This window comes from Diceros bicornis, chromosome 19, assembly GCF_020826845.1.
Source record: "Diceros bicornis minor isolate mBicDic1 chromosome 19, mDicBic1.mat.cur, whole genome shotgun sequence".
In the NCBI taxonomy this organism is placed as follows: Eukaryota; Metazoa; Chordata; class Mammalia; order Perissodactyla; family Rhinocerotidae; genus Diceros; species Diceros bicornis.
Genome location: NC_080758.1, coordinates 30218762 through 30238814, shown reverse-complemented (window position 1 = coordinate 30238814; position 20053 = coordinate 30218762). Strand labels below are relative to the sequence as shown.

Here is a 20053-nt window from a genome sequence, read left to right as displayed (position 1 = left end):
GTGTCCCGAACAGAAACGGCCTCAACGCTCATAGAGAACAAGGATGGGACCTTTAACAGGATGAGCTGGCTCCTGGTGAACTCATCTGCCCACAGGGAGGATGTGGTACTCACATGCCAGGTGGAGCATGACGGGCAGCCGGCGGTCACCAAACACCATACCCTGGAGGACTCTGCCCACCAGAAGGAGCGGGACACAGGTGGAACACCTGGTGAGGCCTCGACTCCAACTGAGCTGGCTCTTTTAAAATTTTATCTTTTTTAGATATTAAAATTAGTCATTAATGCTTGTTATAGAATAATCTAGATTTTATAAAAATAAAGCACAACTTGGAAGTGAGCTCCCCTCTCCCAAATCTAACACTCCAAGAGTCACCACTGGTAAGAGTTTGGTGCATATCTTTATAGATCTGTTGACATAAATATACGTTAAAGAAAAAAGAAGGGAAGGAGGGAGCTCATCCCGTTCATAGCATCCGCCTCTTGCTTTCTCTACCTAACAATGATTATGTCACCATCAACGTCAACCCACTTCCCTCTTCCTTGTTCTTTGTAACCTCTGCCTAGTCTCTATTCCGTCCTAACAATGACTACGTTCACCATCCACGTCAGCCCACCTCCCTCCTCCTTGCTCTCTCTAACCTCTGCCTAGTCTCTATTCCATCCTGGACTTTTCCATCCACATCAGTAATGTCACTCCAGCAGACGCCTGCACCTGCTAACTACTCTGTGAAATTATCAGAAGGGAGCCCTGAGGACATGAGGTTTGAGTCTAGACCAGATACCTGGGTGACCCTGAGTGGTCACAACACAAGACTCCTTTGTTCCCTGATTTCTGACAATGGACCAGTAATCACAACCGCTCACTGCACGTTTACTATATGCAAATTCCAGTTCCTCTGTGATCTCTTTTCCTGCTTCAACTACCCTGTGTGTTTGGAGTTTTACTGATGAGACTTGAGGAGCAATGGCTAGTATGTTGTTGAAGACTTTTTGCTGTTATACCATGTGATTGGGCTAAATTAATTAAGGTAAATCTGAATCCCTGAGGACAGGGACCACCAGCCTGTGCAGGAAATACATGCTAATTAGAAACACTTTCCTCCTCTGCTGGGCATTGTCCCAGGGACCTACAAAGTCCCCCTTTCTGTGAACAAATTATGTCTCATTTCTCTCTCATGTAACATCAGAAGGGAATAGAGTCAGGTTTCCAGGAATCTTGACTCCAGAAGAGCTTTCAAAGGCCCACGTTCCTTCCATCTGCTCTGTGGAGTTGTCCTCATCTGCTGGGTCAACCCTGGGACACCAAGTGTCCATTACCCTTTCTGCTGGAAGAGTAAGATAGGAAAATGAAGACAATTTCCCTTAAAACAAGAGACATGCAGAAGTTGCATAATTGTGTCCACTAATAACTTGGTCAAGTATGCACATCCAGGTGCAAGTGTAGTCCACTATTGTGTGATCATATGATTAAGGACATTGGTTTTCTACAATACCAATACCATTACACACTTAATAAAATTAACAATAATTCCCTAATATCGTCTAAAGTGGAGTATACGTTTACATTTTCCCAAATTTCTTTTATAGCTATTTTTAATCCAGCAAAATGGTTTTAATTCATCCATAAATGCTTGGTAGAATATTCCTGTGCAACCGTCAGGGTCTCAAAAATTCTTTTTCATGAATATTTAAATTATGAGTTCAATTTCCTTAATAGTTTAGGGCTATTCAAATTATTCATTTCATATAGAGTAAATTGTGGCAGATTGTGCTTTTTGAGGAATTTCGTACATTGTCTCTAAGTTCACAAATCTATCTGTAGGATTGCACACAATCTCCCCTTATTATCCTTGTGACATCTGCAGGGTCTGTAGTGATGTCCCATCTTTCATTCCTGATTTTGGAAATGTGTCATTCCTCCTTTTTTATTGTCAGTCTTGCTAGAAGTTTTTCAATATTATTGATCTTTCCAAAGAACCTGCATTTTGTTTCGAGGTTTTTCTCTATTGTTTCTCTATTTTCAATTTCATTGATTTTTCTCCTCTTTTCTGTACTATTTTCATCCTTCCTTCTGCTTTGGGTTTATTTTGCTCCTCCTTTTCTAGTTTCCTGAGGCAGGAGCTTAGATGATTGGTTTTATGCTTCTCTTTTCTCTAATGCCATCCTGGTCTCCTCCTGTGCTGGGCAGTCAGGAGAGGGGAATCTTGACCACTGGCCACTGTGTTCTCCCTCCAGTCCTCAGGGCCCAGCCAGTCTGCTTCCTCGTCCTCCTGTCAGCGTCCTCCTGTGCTTGTACCTCGCGTTGTTTCTAGGGGTCATTGTACTGAAAGGGTAGAGCAGGGAGAGATGGGTCCACACCATCCTGTCTGGACTAGCCTGGGTTTGCTCCTCAGTCTCCACGTCCCCCAGGGCTCAGACCAGGGCTGTTAGTTCTGGTACTCTCAGTGTGCCTGACCGAGCACCCTCGCTAGTGTACTGAGTCTGGAAATGGTTTTTGGGTTGTCCAGGTTGGTAGGCTGGAGCAAAGTGCAAGATGCCTCGGTGACCCTGCTGCAGCAGGATGCCCAGCCTGCCCCGGGCATCTGAGGGCTCCAGCCACTGCAGTCCTGGGTCCCGTGTATCTGATGTGATGATGCACATCTTTGTGTTCATTTTAATGATATCTGGCTGTTTTACAATATTCCTGGCTTAATGGCCCTCTCTTCTCTCAGTACAGCATAATCCGGGTGTGTTAATGGAGTTTGGGTTGGCTGGTTGGTTTTGACAGTGAGACAAATGTTCTGATGCCTCTCAGTTTTTTGGTTCTCCTTTTCTTTCAGGATCTTAAATTTCCCGTTTCCTTTTTCTCTTCACCACTCAATTGCCAAACAGCACTTGTTCCTTCTTTTCTGCCTTTTTGCCTCAGAAGTTATGCACTTGAAACTGAGCCCACCCCTTTTGCCACATCGGTCCTTTTGAAATGTCCCAGCCGTCTTGTATTAGGTTCCTATTGCTGCTGTAAAAAATTACCACACTTTCTGTGGCTTTAAAGAACACAATTTTATTACGTTACAGCTCTAGAGGTCAGAGGTCCACAGTGGGTGGCAGGGCTGTGATCCTTCTGGAAACTCTAGGGGACAATCCGTGTCCTTGTCTTTTCCGGCTCCTAGAGGCTGCCCACATTCCTTGGCTAAGGGCCCCTCACTCTCACCTCTGACTCTGTCCTCACATCTCCTTCTCTGATTCTCCTGCCTCCTTCTTTCGCTTACAAGGCTCTTTGTGATTACACAGGCTCCATTCAGATAACCCAAGATGATGTCCCCATCTCGAGATCCTTAACTTCATCACCAAGGCTAGTGTCTTTTGCCATTTAAGTAACATGTTCACAGACTCTGAGGAGTCTGTGCCAACCCGTTTCAATTAGGCATACTTTGAAACCCCTTCTGTTCTCCAACCTGCAAGACAGACACTTTTTCAGTATTCTCAAATTTAATGTGGATTTACTATTGATGGTGGGATTCTAAATAATTCTCAGGTTCACCTTCCAGCTCCCCTGGTCACTTTTCCTGGTGACTGGGTGAGGCTGGGATGGCAGCCTTGTGAGAGATGGTGCACTAGGGTTTGGTGATTTTTCTCTTAGATTCAGTTATTTTGCAGTTTTAGCATTTTCTACTCAACTAATACTGGGAGCCAGTTTTGTGTAGAATTTACTTTCTTTGTTTTGTGTTTTCTTGTGGTTGGAGAGGTCATTTTTGGAGACAAGGAGCTGTGCTGCTGCCATTGTCCTTGGCACTCAGAAGTCACTGAAGAGTCCTGAGTGCTTTGGCCCATGTGTCCCTGTCCCACATCTGAGGGTCCCATACATCCCCATCAGGGTCCTATTCTGGCAGACAGGCCCACTGCAGTTGAGAATTCAACCTCCTCTGTAGCTCTGCCAATATAATGATGTCCTGGGCCCATCCTCAGTTCTTCTGCCTTCTGGCTCTGGGGGATAAGACTCTGCAACGATGCTAGGAAGTCCTCTGGCTTTCACACTTGACCTTTCACTTGTAATTAATCTCTCTTACTTTTCTTACTCTCTTACTTTGGTCTTTCTCCAAAGGTTTGATGCCCCAACAACAGCCATCTAATTCCACAGTCCTTATAATTACCATTTCCCAACTCAATTTCAAATACCAGACACCAATGTGTTCTCTTGATCTGGTTACACCCTCCCAGTTCACCACTGGTGAAGTTTGAACACTTGCTCCACTAGGGGAAGTAAGGGCCTCCCCTGCTCCACCTCTCGGCAGTGCTGGAGTCCTCTTGGTCAGCCATCCCAGTGATCCAATTCCAAATTTGCATTTCTAGACCACTCCCAGATGAACTTCCATAGGTCAGTTATGGACTCTGAAATGGACGTGAGAATGTGGAAGCTTATCATGGAGTGCGGCCAGGGTCAACATGCCTGTGGGGGTGAGAGCAGGACTGGGACAGGGATCTGGTGACCTTCAATCCAGGCACAACACAGACTCGTGCTCTCACAGAGCTGTGGAGCCAGGGTTGTCTTTCAGAGCTGTTTTCAGTGGAGGGGAGAGGGCTGAGCCTCTGCACTCCAGGTCAGCCAGTCCTCTGATGTGAGCTGCCCTCCAGCAGGAGGTGCAAACTTGAACAACACAGCTCTCTTCACCTGAAAGAAACTCCTAGAGAGCTGCTCAATGAGAACTGTCATCCTCCAGGACCCCAGGAGCAAAAGAGGGTGAGGTCTCCTCTCCTTCCTTAAGGATAAATTCATTTATAAAAAACTATTTGAATATATTTATTTAGTTAGTTTTAAAAGCAAAAACTGCTCATTGCAAAAACGCAAAGAACCCAACTGTACTTCCTCAGATACAATTTTCTGAGGCTAACAGAAAGATTTTAGCATACACTTGCCCTGGGGTCAAGGTGGGCCAGATGCTGTTTGAAGCCCCTCCAAGCATGAGACCCCATTTCCTAGACTCACCAGGCTGTTCTCCAGACAGCAGGTCTCATGAGGTCAGGTCACCCTGAGGACTCCCTCAGCTCCTGACAACATGGGGTCATCCAGCCTCACCAGTGCTATGAATGAGGGCAGCCTTGCATCTCTCTCACCCACCATGAAACCTGTCCTCACTCCACTTGCATGCTGTGTGGACATTCATTCCTATGACTCTGAGAGTTTGGACTTGGTCCAAAAGGCACAGTCTCTGGTCATTTGCAGACAGCAATGACGGATTTCCCTAGGATTGAATCTCACTAATTTTGTGAGCCTCCCTAAAGTCTCTGAGCCTCAGTTTCCTCATCAGAATGAGGATAATAATACCTGCTCCATAGAGGTATGAGGATCAAGTAAGTAAACCAGGCACCACAGTTACAGGTCACTGAATATACATTCTCCACCCTCCCCTCCAGGAAGACAATCCAGGCAGCCTGAGATGAGGAAGAGTGAGAATGAGGAACATCTTAACCCTAATTTCTGCCTCTAGGTTCAGCACAGGGCAGGATGCAGATTCAAAAGCTTCAGAATGTTGATGGCCCAGGGAGCCTCCGATGGAGTAAGTGGAGGCTCCTGTGTGGCCCCTCTAATGGCTCCTCCTGTCCCTTGATTTTCAGGTGAAGAGCTGTCTACTGTCCCTCTGGTAGTCCTCGTCCTAAGCACAAAGCTGCTGCTGGCCATCGGTGTCTCTGCCATCTACGTCCACAGGAAGTGGAGGGCCTGACTGTAAGTTGTGGGGCAGGGAGGGCAGGACAAGGTCTGTCCCATAAAGGGAAACATCAGTAACAGGGACCATCCAAAGGTCACACAGGGTCAGGGCCCACATGGAGTTAAGAGAAGGTGACACACCTCCCTCAATACGCTCAGGAGTATTGTGGATCCCTCTCAGGTTCTCCATCCCAGGAACTGTGTTCCTGGAGGAACTGGAGGAGGGCTGATCAAGGGTTTTCAAAGGGTGTGCACAGAGTCCTATGGGTTCTGTGGAGGAAGTGGGCAGAAGGGGGCTGAATGAGGGTCAGCTGAGTGGGTCGTTCCCTTGGAGACCATCTCTAGATTATTTGAACGCTCGGGCTCCATGGGGCTAAAGGAACCCACGTTTCAGAGTAATGCTGAGAAGTCCTAGAGGCTGCTCTGAGGGCTGTACCTGCTCTGACCCTCTGAGTGACAGAGTGGAAGGGATGGGGAGGGGATCAGGACTTGGGGAGGAAGGCTGAGGTGGCAGAGTCCTATCACAGGATCAACCTGTCATCTCACGACAGTCCTTTCAGGAGGAGAACAGCACTGGGGACATAGGAGGCACACAGGGAACATTTCTGTAATGATGAGCAGATAATTAAATGTGGACATGTTTCCCACAGCTCCTTTTTCCTTCCCTGCTGTGTGCCACCCCCAATCTCTGCTGCTCCATTCATTCTGTGAGGGGCCCAGCCTCAGAGAAGGATCCTACCAGAAGCTTCCATGACTCTGTTCCAAGAGCCTCCCCTCCCCAGACACCTGGCTGCTCACACATTCCTGCTGCTCCTTCTCCCTGTCCTTGATGCCCCCAGAGCTGGGTCTTCATACATGGTCCTGAGCAGGGGCCGTGGGACATATCTCTGGGGACTGACTCCTGACATCTTCCTAGAAGGTGAGAAACAAGTCAAATCTACACACATTAGGATATCTCTCATCGATTGCCTTGGAACTTGGCCATGAAGTACACACTCATCTTCATGCATCATGAGTTATTCTGTCTTCTGGATTCCTGTCTACCTCCAACTCCCCAGCCTTGTTGAGTTGCTCTATTGACTCTTGAGTACAAATGAACTCCTATTCTGATTTTAAGAAGAAAAATTGTTCTCCTTCCTCTTTGCCTAAATGTCTTGCTCCTCAAACCCAGAAAGAATTTTCTCCTAATCTCCCTGTCATGAAAGCACTAGTTCTTCTATTATCTTGCATCCTTCTGAATCCTGTTGCTCATGGTACACATCTGTCAGCCCAAAAGCCTTGGGTCATCTTTGATTTCTCTTTCTCTTATATCCCATATTAAGTTCTGCCTTCAACATGCTTATGTTCAATGGTGAGATGGCAAATGTTTAACAATTGATTCTCCAAAATAAATAAAACAAAGCCTAATTTGTAGTGCCTGCCAGTTTCTGTGGTGTAAACACTCGCAATGTCGCCAATTTTAAGCTACCAACAGTGTAACAGCCAGCTTGCAAAGTTCCTGAAAATGTGGCAGTCAGCTCTGATGAGCCTGTCCAAGTCTTTCCTGCACACCACTGAGTTATATCCATAATCTGCACACTTCTCACACCCACCACTACTCCCTGGTCCCAGCCACCATCATTGCTTCCTGGACCATTGCTAGAGTCTCTAATTGGCTTTTCTGTTTCAACCACAGTGGTTCTTTGGAAATGGAAGTCAAATTCTATCACTCTGCTTCTTCCCGCAACATATCTGCATAGTTCACTCTCTCCCTTCTTTCAAGTCTCTGTTCAAATGTCACTCTATAAAGGCACCTTCCATAAACCACCCTACATAGAATATACCTCTCTCACCTGGCATTCCACCTCCTCTTGACCTGATTAATTTGTTTCCTCAGCACTTATTGTCACCTGACATACTAAATATAGGAAGTGCTCACTTTGCATGGTAGTGCAGGTGTGTAATAGTGAGCTTGCAAACTGAAACCATGGAAGGTGATCTCAATAATCAATGAGATTAATAATGATTGTGCTGTGACCTTTAAAATTTTTTTCAAAACCTTGGAAACTGTCAATTTTTTTTGTGTGTGTGTGTGAGGCGATCAGCCCTGTGCTAACATCTGCCAATCCTATTCTTTTTTTTGCTGAGGAAGACTGGCCCTGGGTTAACATCTGTGCCCATCTTCCTCCACTTTATATGGGACGCCACCACAGCATGGCTTGCCAAGCAGTGCGTCGGTGCACGCCTGGGATCCGAACTGGCGAACCCCGGTCCGCCACAGAGGAGAGCACACACTTAACCGCTTGTGCCACCAGGCGGGCTCCTGTCAGTTTTAAATGAGGAGGAAAAAGAAAAAATAGAACAACTAATATTTACTTAGTATACTGTCATTTGCAGATTAGAAACATTGAGAATTAAAGCATTTTATTTCTTAGTAAAAACTTACCAAGGGCAGTTTGAATGGTGTTTGCCGTTTTCTTATTGCATAATTTATGATACAGATCAAGCATCTTTTCTATCGCTTGGTGAATCATCATACTCCTTTCTAAATTTCGAACAGCTTCCAACATTTTTATCCCTTGTGCTCTGAATGTTGTGAAATCTTAACAAAACTTCAATTAATTTGAAGTGTTTGTTGGTGTCACTGCCTCTGGGACATTTTCACCCTTTTCCTCACCACCACTTTCCTCACTTATGTGGTAGGTTTGCCATCACTCAGTTCCTCTATCTGCACATCTGGAATATTTCTAACAGCACCAGTGTCAACATCCCCACTCAGCTGTTTCTTCTATGACTCCACTTACATTCTATTTGAATTTCACTTCCAGCTTTATCACTTTTCGTTTCTCCATTGCACTTTCATCTCTGTTGCCCATTCCCTTTTGCAATAACTCATTTTTGTAAAATGTCATGTGGGTTCATCACTGGGAAATAATGAGACAACACAACTACATGCTTTGCTGTCTGTGCATAAACTGATTAACAAAGGCACAGTGATCAATCACTTCAGACTGAAAGAAGTCACGTGATTGGTTACTGATCATAATGAGTATCTGTTAGTTACACGGTGATTTGTGGACGGAAGCAGAGCTAGCAGCAAAGTTTGTACTTATGCAATTGCTCACAGTAAATTTACTGTGGTCACTGGAATTTGAATCGTGTGACAGGGACTGGTGTTTTTTAACTGAGCTGTGGTAACTGAAATTCATGCATATCAGCACCATGCAAAGTGAACCCTGCCTGTGTTGTGTGTCTCTTCCTCAAATAGAATATCGGTTCTAACGGAGAAGGGACTATCTGCATCCTCAGATTTCAGAACAGTGACTGCCGTCTTACTAGATCATCACATTTTTAAAAAAATAAATGAATGAATACTTCATTGAGGATATTAGTTTCTACTTGATGTTGGGTTTCAAAATAAAGTTCCTCTTCATTTGACTATCTGATTTTTCTCTTCTGAAGCCCTTTTGTTAAAGACTACTCTCCCTTCTTTGTGTTTAAAAAGTCCCATCAAAAATTCAACATCATCTTGGGGGCGGCCTGGTGGCATAGTGGTTAAGTTCAGGTGCTCCACTTAGGCAGCCTGGGGTTAACAGATTCAGATCCCAGGCATGGACCTATGCACCGCTTATCAAGCCATATTGTGGCGAGCGTCCCACATATAAAGTAGAGGAAGATGGGCACGGATGTTAGCTCCAGGCTAATCTTCCTCAGCAAAAAGAGGAAGATTGGCATCAGATGTTAGCTCAGGGCTAATCTTCCTCACCAAAAAAAATAAATAAACGAAAAAAATTCAACATCATCTAAAAAATAGGGAAGTACCAGAAAAAAAGAAACCACATTGATGGGAGTACATCAAAGTGGTGCAGGAACAAATAAAAGAGCTCTCGAAGGTTAAAGATGGAACAATTTGAGAAAGAAAATAAAATTGGATTATGCAACGGTCTGAATGTTTCTGTCACCTGAAATTCATGTTAGAATCCTAAAGCCCAATGTGATCACGTCAGAAGGTAAGGCTTTTGGAAGGTGGTTAGATCATGAGGGCTCCATCCTTATCAATGGGATTAGTGCTCTTACAAAAGAGACCTCACAGAGATTCCTAGCCCCTTCCACCATATGAGGACGCCATAAATAATCTGTGAGCTGAGGAGGGCCCTCACCCGTCCGTGCTGGCATCTTGATTTTGGACTTCTAGCCTCCAGCACTGAGAGATATAAATTTCTACTGTTTAGAGCATTTTGCTATAGCATCCCAGCACAAACAAAATATGGATAAACTATGGACTTTGGTTAATAATAATGTGCCAATATAGGTTCACTGATTGAAATAAATGTACCACACTAATATAAGATGTTAATAGTAGGGGAAACTGTGTGCAGCAGTACATGGAACTCTCTGTATTGTCATCTCACTTTTTCTAAATCTAAATCTAATATTGATAAACCTAAATCTAAAATTCCTAAAAAGAATAAATCTATTAAAAAAACCAACATCTTCTCCTCAGCTGGATCTCTGCTTCTTGCACCCTCTAGGGGAACAACACAAGGAATGTGTGGTGGGGAGACTTCTATGTTAATATACCCAAGTTTCATCTCACTTGCCAGGTCTGAGATTCCTTCTCTCCCTTCCTCTGTCCTCTGCCAGTGATCACCCCAGACCCGGGCACTCAGAGATCCCAGAGGAAGCTGCTTCTCAGTCCCCCATGATATTCATCTTAAACTTCTCCAATTAGTAAAGTTCAGGTCAGTCCAAGTGTGGTCAAAGAACTTTGGATAGCTGGGTGAGATGAAGTAGCTTTGAGGATCTAATGGTGGGGGAGTTAATACCTGTCCGGAGTCCAAGGATTCCCAAGTGCAAGACGTTCTGAAGAGGCTGGCGGATGCTGCGATGCACCAGGCTGGAGAAGATGGCCCTCAGCTGTCATCCCTCTTTGGAATTAACTCAGCTGAGGAGAGCCTCCTTGCCCAGGGTCATGCCGGATAACATGCCATATCCAATGACTCATCTACGTGGTGATATAAAGGCCCAGCCCTCTCACTCCAGCTCAGGACATTCTGAAGGAAACTTCTAGCACCAGAACTCCATGGGAGGTCAGCTGAGATCTTCACTGAGACTTCATTGCAGCTCAACTTCTCCTTCTACCCAATCCTGCTTCCTTCCACTCCTTCCACAGATATTCATCTTAAATGTACTCTCTGAAAAATGATTTGCTTGTTAGGCTTCATCTCAGAGTCTGTTTCCCAGGAAATCTAACCTTGGACAAAGAGGCTGTGTTGAGTACTGGAAGAAGTGGATATCCCTTGGTTTCTAGGGGTCAAGCAGCCATGGAACGAGGGATTGTTCACACTACCCTATGTCATAGACCATATAGTCTTACTATAATAAGACAGATGAGAATCCACAAGTGTTTATGCAAGAAAGGAGTATAATCAGATCTGTGTTGTCAAAGACCCCTCTGGGTGAAGCAGGAGGTAGAGATTACAGGAGACAAGAGAAGATGGAGGTAGCATAGTTAAGGAGCAATTGTTTTCATTCAGGCAAGTGATGATGATGGAGATGGAGAAATAGATTCAAGAGGTGTTATGGAGGTAAACCCAACAGGGTCTGGTAGGAGATAGATATGGGTGGATGAGTGAGGGTGTAGAACATGGGTCCCTTCTTGGTTTCACCCCACGGGCAGAGAATGTGCCACATACTGAATAGGGTGGGGTGGGAGAAGAGAATGTTTGAGTGCAGATTATGAACTCAGTTTTGAATATTTGAAGCATACAAATGAATATTTCAAGGTCAAAGGATATATAGGTCTGCATGATAGACTCAAGGTTACTAAGCTATCAGGGAATGGATTTAAGATTTGAACCTAGATTGTATCTTGACATCCAGTTGGTCTTTGAGGAGGAGGCAGAGGTCACAAGGAAGCAATGGGGAAACGGCTATAGCAGTCAGTGCCAGGCACTGGAGGCTTGGACATTAGAGTCACCAGTTGAGTGTGGGCTGAAGTCCTTTACACAACATTTGTGCTTGGCTAGAGTCCATTGCAGAGGTGAAATAGAAGGAGGTAAACATGCTGGTTCCTCTCTCTTTCTGAGAGTGTTTCTTCTGCCCCTCCACTCAAGTCTTCTAAAGTTGGCCCCTGACCCAGCACAGAGAGGAGTGGCAGTCCTTATCTAACCAGGTGTATTTCCAGGTATGTTGCTTTCCCTCTTGGAGAGAGTTCTCCAAGGCCCACCTTCCCTGTATGCCCCTCTATCCTCTAAAGCACAAAATATCACCATCTCCAAAACTCTAACCTCTTTCCCAGGCAAACACAATTCCTCTGCATGAAGGAGGAGGAGACAGCTTCCAGTATTGGACGCAGGCATCCATAGCACAGCCAGGAGCCCATATCAGACATTGCATTAGGGCTCATTTTTTATCTCTAACACCCCTAGAGTGGGGGTAAGTGTCTCTTGTAAAGTTCAACTCTGTTTCCAAGAGGGTGAGGCCATAGAGATCCAGCCTCCTTCCTGCAGCTGTGCAGTTCAGTGAGGCCCACATGTTGGGTTCATGTAGTAGCTGGACCACATATGCCCATTACGAGATTCCAGAAGCCCCTGGCCGAGACATGTCACTGAGGATCCAAGATAGGCAAGGACTATGGGGTCGGGGAGAGCCTCAGATGGAAGGAGGCTTGAGAAGAAACACAAATCTGCAGAAGTTCTGTCTCTCTACTCTGGAACCCTGGACATTTCCTACAGCAATGTCTGAGCCTGTAGCAACCTTGTCTCTCCAATTTATAATTTCAAAAACGTAGCACGGTCCCACCATCATCCCTCTCATCTCAGTCCCCTTCCTCTGATATCAGGGAGGCAGAAACTATCCTCTCTCCTCAGAGCACAGTGTCCTGGGCCTCTCCAGAACCACATTCTGACACAGCAGACTCCAAGGGCCAGGATGCCTGTCCCTGCCTCCTTACCACGCCCACCTCTGCCATCCCTGCTGCTGCCTGTGCTGCTGGGACTCACAGGTGAGTGGGACCTCAGGTGTGTGTGGTGAGGACTCCCTCTGCTTGTTTACTGTGTTCTCCTCACCTGTTTCTCCAGAATTTCTTTTGGGAGTGTTTTCTCTGTCCCGATTCCAGAACAGGTGGAATTTAGATAACTAGACTGGGATGGCCCCCAGTTCACAAAATCTCCCAGTGGCCGTGTCTGGTCCATACCCTTTGTGCCGGTAAGGCACTCACCCCATGATCACAGGACTGAGCACAGCACACATCACAGCTCTCATCCCCCAGCCCCTGGGAACCGAGGATTTGTCTTTTAAATTTATTGCCACCACACAAATGCTACCTGCTCAATGGAGAAAAATATGTTGGAAAACTTGAAATTGTAAACCAAGAGAAGAATCCACAATGCCTCCTTCCAGAGATAATCACTGTTAAAATTTGCGGAGGTTTGAGTGCTCTTGGAACATTGGCCATAAGTGGTCACTAGAGGTCTCTTTGGGTCAGTGATGGATGTTGAGCCCTGCAGACTCCCCACAGAACTGCAGGGTTCTGCCTCTACTTGGGGAGCCCACTCCCCTAAGCCATTGGTCCTTTAGCAGAGGCTTTGAGTCCCAATTGCCACAGCAGATGGCTTGAAGGTGTCAGACCAGATGAAAGTGGAAGGAGGGCCATTATCTCAGAAGGAGGAAGGAGGAGCAAGGCGTGGAAGTTTGAGGAGAAAATAAAATATACGACACATCCAAGCCCACTGGAGAATTTTAGCAAAAATTTAAAGAAGAATTAACAGCAAATTATACATTCTCTTCCAGAAAATGAAGAGGAGTGGAAACCTCCCTACTCATTTTATGAGGCCATTATTACCTGGATAGCAAAACCAGATGAAGACTGTTCCAAAAACGAAATAAAACAAAACTGCAGACCAATAGCTGTCATGAGCCTAGACACAAAAATCTTCAACAAAATATCAGCAAATAGAATTTAACAATGTGTGAAGCTATATACCAAGTCATATTTATTCCAAGCATGCAAAGCTGCCTCTGAAAATCAGTCACTGTAATCTATCACATCCACAGTTTAAAGAAGAAAAATTGCACGATATGTCAATTGATGCAAAATAGTCATTTGACAAAACGCAACACTCACTCATGATGAAAACTCTCAGCAAACTAGAAATAGTGGGGAATTTCCTAAATTTGATAAAGAAAATCTACAGAAAAACCTACAGCTATCATTATAATTAGTGGTGAAATACTGGAGGTTTTCTCCCTAAGACAAGGAACAAGGCAAGGATGTCCTTTCTCAACCCCTATTCAAAATAGTCCTGGAAGTTGTAGCAGAGAGAGAGAGAAAGAGAAAGAGAGAGGAAGTAGGGAAGGAAGGAAGCAAAGGATAGAAGGAAGGAAGGAAGATAGGAAGAAATGGAAAGAAGGAAGGATTGGAGAGAAGGAGGGAGGAAGGAAGAAAAGTGTGGGAATTAATAAAGGAACTTAACTAAATAGGATTAGGGAAGGCCTGTAGGGGGAGCTCTCATGCCCTATCATACATCATCCATTACTCCAAACAGGAAGAGATTTACCTTTGTGCTTTCCACAGGAAGTAAAACTGCTTGCCTACTGAAGGAAGATTTCTCTCCCACCCAGCAGCACCCCAGCCAATGACAAACACCACAGCTCACCCAATGACAAGCCATTGCCACCATGAACTGTTGAAACTAAGGATGAAGGAGTTAAAGTTTCCCTGGATTAGGATGAAACTCTGCCTGTACCCACAAGGTTAACGTGGGAAACAAAGTAACCATAGTTTCTGAGCTTGCCTTGCAGAACAGCAGGCGGACCGCTGATAAAGAGAGTAGCTTACTGACAGCCCTTCACCTGACTGAGCATCTCACAGGAGCATTGAGCAGTTGTACCTGTGCAGAAGACTCTTCTAACTTCAGCTCCCAAGGCCACATGCACCATTTCCCCATCTTATTCACACGATGTGCTTCAGAAAAAAGCTTAGAACTGCACATAGGCAAGCTATTCTGTGACTGGTAGAAAGAATAACTTATCCTCTGCCCAAACTGCTCCTTCTGTCCCAAATAAAGAAGTAACTGAGGTTTTCTTGGATTCCTCTGTAATGTTGCATTCAGCAGATCTGCTATGGAGAAGCACCAAATGTTCTACAGTCATCCATCACCTGAAATTTCTGACCCTTCCTCCCCAAATCCGTTTGCCTATATAAATCATTTCCAAATCAGTTCCCCTTTAAGATGGGTTTTTTGAGGATGATAGTCCACCATCTTCTGATATGCTATCTTATCACTTATTAAAATTCTTTCTCTATCACCACCTGCTTGGCCTTTTAACTTGAAGCAAGCAGACTGAGCCCTTGTTCAATATCAACTTGATGACCCAGATGGGATGATATAGTTCTGCCTATGGCTAGCCGACCATGGATGGACACTTTCTTGGTTAAGTCCCTAGCAGCTGCCAAGGCCCTTTTGTCTCAGGGATTTGTCCCTTTTGATTTCCCGTACCAATTCTGGCTGCCTCTAAATACTGTCTGTGGTGGAAAAGAGAAACAACTATGTGGTGAGTTGAGAATCCCAGTCTGGAGTAGGGTAAGTCACCTCAGGACACCCATGAACTCCCTTCCCATCCATCTGGGGTGCTTCCATTTATGATTGGGCCATCTGGTCTCCCTTCCATTCATGGAAAGGCCATCTGGGGTCCATTCCATTCTTGGAGGGGCCATCTACAGTCCCTTCCATTTGCAGAGGGGCCATCTGGGGTCCTTCCCATTCATGAGGGGCCACCTTGGCACACATTTGGAGTGGGAATAGTTGTAGGACTTTTACCTGGAATCTGGGAACCCGTTCACTGCACTGGTATCTGGTTTTTCTGTGTCTGGATCTGTATGTCTGTCCATCTCTGTGTATTGGAATGGGGAACGTGCCATCTGTCCCGTAGTGGAGCCCATTTGGGCTAATTCTGAGTAGATGGTCTGATTATAGTTATAAGCTATTGTCTAAAAAGGGATGATTTTCTTTTGTAACACCACAGGGCCACAATATTCTTTGGACTCCAGAGAGAACAAATGGCCAAACAGTGGATCCTTAAGTTGGAAAAGTTTTAGAGAGCTTTCAACATCAAGAACTGTTTTATTCATACTTATGAAAAAAGAAATACGATGACTAGTCTTAAGAACTTAATCAAACTCAGAGTTTCAGTTTCCATTCATGGTCTTACAGATGCTAATGAAGGCATTGAGTTAACAGAGGAGTGAATGGAAGCTGGGAGAGAAATAAGGGGACTCCTCTCAATCAGGTGGATATTTTTACAGGAGTTTTAAAAAAATAATAAGGTAAATAAGACAGTCAGGTAAATGATGCAAAGATTTAAAGAGGAAAAAACAGAGAGGAATCAGAAAGGGAAGAGTCCTATGACTCTTGAAAAGAAAATTTTATTAATTTTCTTTATTAAAAAGAAAAATGGGATAAATGAAACAGACGTGAATGAGGTTAAAACAAAGGTTTTAATAAAACACTGCCTAAGATTGGATGGGCTAAAGGGACCCTCTACCAGCCCCTCCATCATTAAAGGACCTCAAACATGCCCCTTATATTCACTCTAGTTTGAAAAAATTTTTCAAAGCCAGAAAGCAGAAATCACAATGAGAAATCTGACCAGCAATTGCTTGGGCAACAGTTAGGCTGCTAAGGTTAGTAAAATTATCAAGATTAAAGTGTTTAAACTAATATCATATGAAGAGGTCATGTGAACTTTGCCTGAATGTTTTTTGGAAATGGATGTTATATCTAGCTGGAAATGCTTCCCCTACCAAATATCATAACGCTGACACATGTTAATGTAATCCTAATAGGAGTTTAGCTCAGAGTTATAAAAGTTGATAAAAATCAAGATAAAACTTTGAAAAAATTTTGTGTATTTAATGGGCGTTATGTGAAAGGATTGCATCTCTTTTGCCTGATCGTATTATAGATTATGTTATAAACATTGTATATTACTGGGGAATGTTTCCCTTGCCTGATATTGTAAGACTATATGCATCCACCCTTCAGGCAATGTTAATTAAACATGCTGAAGGAGATCTCACTTTAAAATGGCCATTCTGGGGAACCTCTGTTTCAGACAAGGCAACCTTAAGGGGACACCCTTAAAAGAGAGGATTCAAAACCTCTCGTAACGGAATACAATCTTTGATTGATATGCAGATACTTCTAGAAGACAAAAGGATCCTTACAGCAAAAAAAAAAAAAAAAAAAAAAAAAGAATATTTAGTGAAAACTTCTGTAGCCAACTGAACAGGTCCATCTGCCAGGGCGACATTTGGTTTCAACTATGCTTTTGAGTTTTGTACCTGAGATCTTCCTAAAATTTTGAAGCTCTCTGTTTGTGTGTATCTGACTCTGTCTATATTTGCCTGCCTCCAGATAATATAATTTATAAAGGATCTCTATTTAATTGGCTTGAAGTAGGTGCTTATCTAAATTATTTCTAATGGTAATAGAAACTTGTCCAGATGTCTTTCGAGTTAACATGATATAAAATGATCTTTGGTAAATGAAGGCTTGTTTACGTTTGTTGGTTTGGTTGAAATAAACAAGGTTTCAGAGTTATCAACATGGGATATGATACAAACATGTTCTCTCTGTTACAAAATTTGTCATTAAAAATAATAACTTAGAATAATAGCTGATTTTGTCTGATGTCTTATGAGGGTTTTATAGGCAATCTAAACGTAATTATTGGGATTAAGTAAACTAAATAGATGTGTTATGGTGTATGTACTTAACACAACTTAAGATGATGGATAACTGATTTACTGTCACCTGAAGTTTTTATGAGTAATTGAAACGTAATTGTTGGGAACAAATGACTTAGAGAAATGAAAATGGGTAAGAGTTTTTGGGTACAATAATTATGTTTTATGGTCTATTTACTTCCAAAATCTTTCGGTAACTTAAAACTTTAGAGTTTTGCTAAGTTAAATTAAATGATGACATTTATTGAGTATCTAGGTCATTTCTACATAAGACAAAATATTAGAAATTTATTACTGGCCATAGATTTGTCTGCCTTTGGTTTCTTATCTCAGAGAAACTGAAGGATGCTTAGGCTCATTGATGAACATGTTTTGTTGCAAGCTGGAGAATTTTCTATGAAAAAGTACATGTTTCTACACAGTCTGTATATAAAAATGGTAAAATGTATTTTTTGTTTTTAGTGAGGAAGATCAGCACTGAGCTAACACCTATTGCCAATCCTCCTCCTTTTTCTCCCCAAAGCCCCAGTAGATAGTTGTATGTCATAGTTGCACACCCTTCTAGTTGCTGTATGTGGGATGCCGCCTCAGCATGGCCTGACAAGCGGTGTGTCGGTGCGTGCCCAGGATCCGAACGTGGGCCACCAGTAGCGGAGTGCACGCACTTAAACGCTAAGCCACAGGGCTGGCCCCGTAAGAAGTATTTTTTCAAGAAGGTATTCAAAGAAGGTATAAAGAATAGAAATGTTTTTATTTGTTTAAAAAAAAGAGGATAAATTTTTCCTAAAGTACTAGGACAAAATGAAGGAAAGAAGACACGGGACAAATTCTGAATGTAAGAGCAAGTGACAGAAGGTTTGTGGAAGTAAAACCCTGAGGAGTTTTGTGCATAGTCAAGTTGGCTGAGATTAAAATGAGTTCAAATTAATTAAGGAGTTTCAATATCAAAAGTAAGCTGGTGCAAAATTAGAATTTGGCTTTCTCTCTCTTAAAAGGGTAATTTTCTTGACCCTTTGGTCTGCTCCAGATAGAGCTCTAGGTAAAAAGCTTATAAAAGGTTTTTCTTTACCTTTGACTAAGTTTACCTAAAAGACAGAAAATCTATATTTTGTTAAAATAATTTCCTATGTTCAAAAGGACTGAGATCTCTCTATTAACGTGGTTTTTTTGACTGTTTTAACTCTCTGTTTGCCTTTGACTATTTCTCTTGTCACTTTGATTGAATGAATAACTAAGCATTGTCAAAAAAGTGATAATAAACTTTCCTAGGTTATATTGTGTAGGTAAATGTTAATCTTATTAATATAGGTGTTTTAAGAAAAATTATATAACTTTCCTAAAATTCTGATATGTCCTGGTTGTCAGTCATAATTCTGGTTATTATCTCAAGTGTTATATGTCATAGTCATTGTCAATTGCCATTTTTGAATGTTTTGTTATTTGCAGACAGTTGTTGTTTTACTCAATGTTTTTGAAGATGTGTTTCAGCTTCAGAGAGATTCATGGAAAGAACTCTGACACTTGCTCTAAAATGCAGGTTGCTGATAAACTTTCAGATTGTAAAACTGAGTTGGATAAGAAATTACAGAACTGTAACATGGAAACTGATGGCCTCGTGAAACTGCTAACAGAAGATCAAGATTTAGTATCTAGGACTAAATAAATTGATGAAGATGATTATAATTTTTATGTCTTTTAGTTTAAAATATTGCTGATTTGTTAAAATGTTTTGTTTTCCCAGAACTGAGGATAACTTTTTCCTATTTTCTCTTAAGGAACTATGAACTATAGCAATTTGTAAGCAGAATTGAGGCATTTATCTTTTTCTCCCTATCGGATCCCTCCAGAATTTAAAAACTCTTGATTAGTGAATGTTCTTATATTCATGGCAATATAGTTGTTTGCATAAGTTCAATAGGAATCTGTTCTCCTTATAACAGCACACAATTGGAAACACTGATTATATTACCAAGGCTTTGACTGGAATATTATATTTGAGAAAAACATGCATAGACTCAAATTTGACCATACAGCTTTTGAGGAACAAAGGTTGACTTTATGAAATAGACCCACTTGGAAATATTGGTCTGGTACCTTGCTTACAAGTGAACAGGTCACTTCCCTGGCAGGTATAAGGAACCTCAGGATATCTGGGAAACCTCAAGAGAAGAAAAGAATTCACCCAAATTGTATAGGTATTGCAGGCGGAGTCTGATGACAAGTCCTTGGCTTGGCTTCCCTGGCCTTGAGAGGCCTTTAAAGTTCAATCTGAGATTCCTTATGGAAAGTTCCAGCAAAGCAGATTTAAAAAGAGCTTATATGATCAATTGTTATTCTTGCTGTGTTTATGTAAATAATTGGGCCAAGTTCATTGAAACTAGACTTACTTTACAAACCAATAAGTCTTAATTTGACTATCTTTGGTAAAAATGAGGGTGACTATAGAGAGAAAAATTTTGTTTCAACAGAAACTATAATACATATTTGTAAATATAAGATTCTGGTTCTGTAAATTGTCTCTGAGGTTGTTGTTTTCTATCTGTAAACTGGATGGGATCCTGAATTCCTCTAGTTTCCTCAAATATCTGGTTCAGATCTCCAAATTAATGTTTTCAATTCTTTCCATCCTTTTCATTT

The 20053-nt window shown here is 42.7% G+C and overlaps 1 protein-coding gene across 1 annotated transcript in view; it reads left to right on the top strand.

Moving 5' to 3' along the window:
- LOC131418594 (signal-regulatory protein beta-1-like) overlaps nucleotides 1-20053 on the top strand; it is a 172624-nt gene that overhangs the window by 107897 nt on the left and 44674 nt on the right. Inside the window, exon 5 of the mRNA XM_058563057.1 lies at nucleotides 5595-5703. Within this exon, the coding sequence (XP_058419040.1) occupies nucleotides 5595-5701 (107 nt within the window). The 3' untranslated portion in view covers nucleotides 5702-5703. The remainder of the gene's footprint in view (nucleotides 1-5594; nucleotides 5704-20053) is intronic.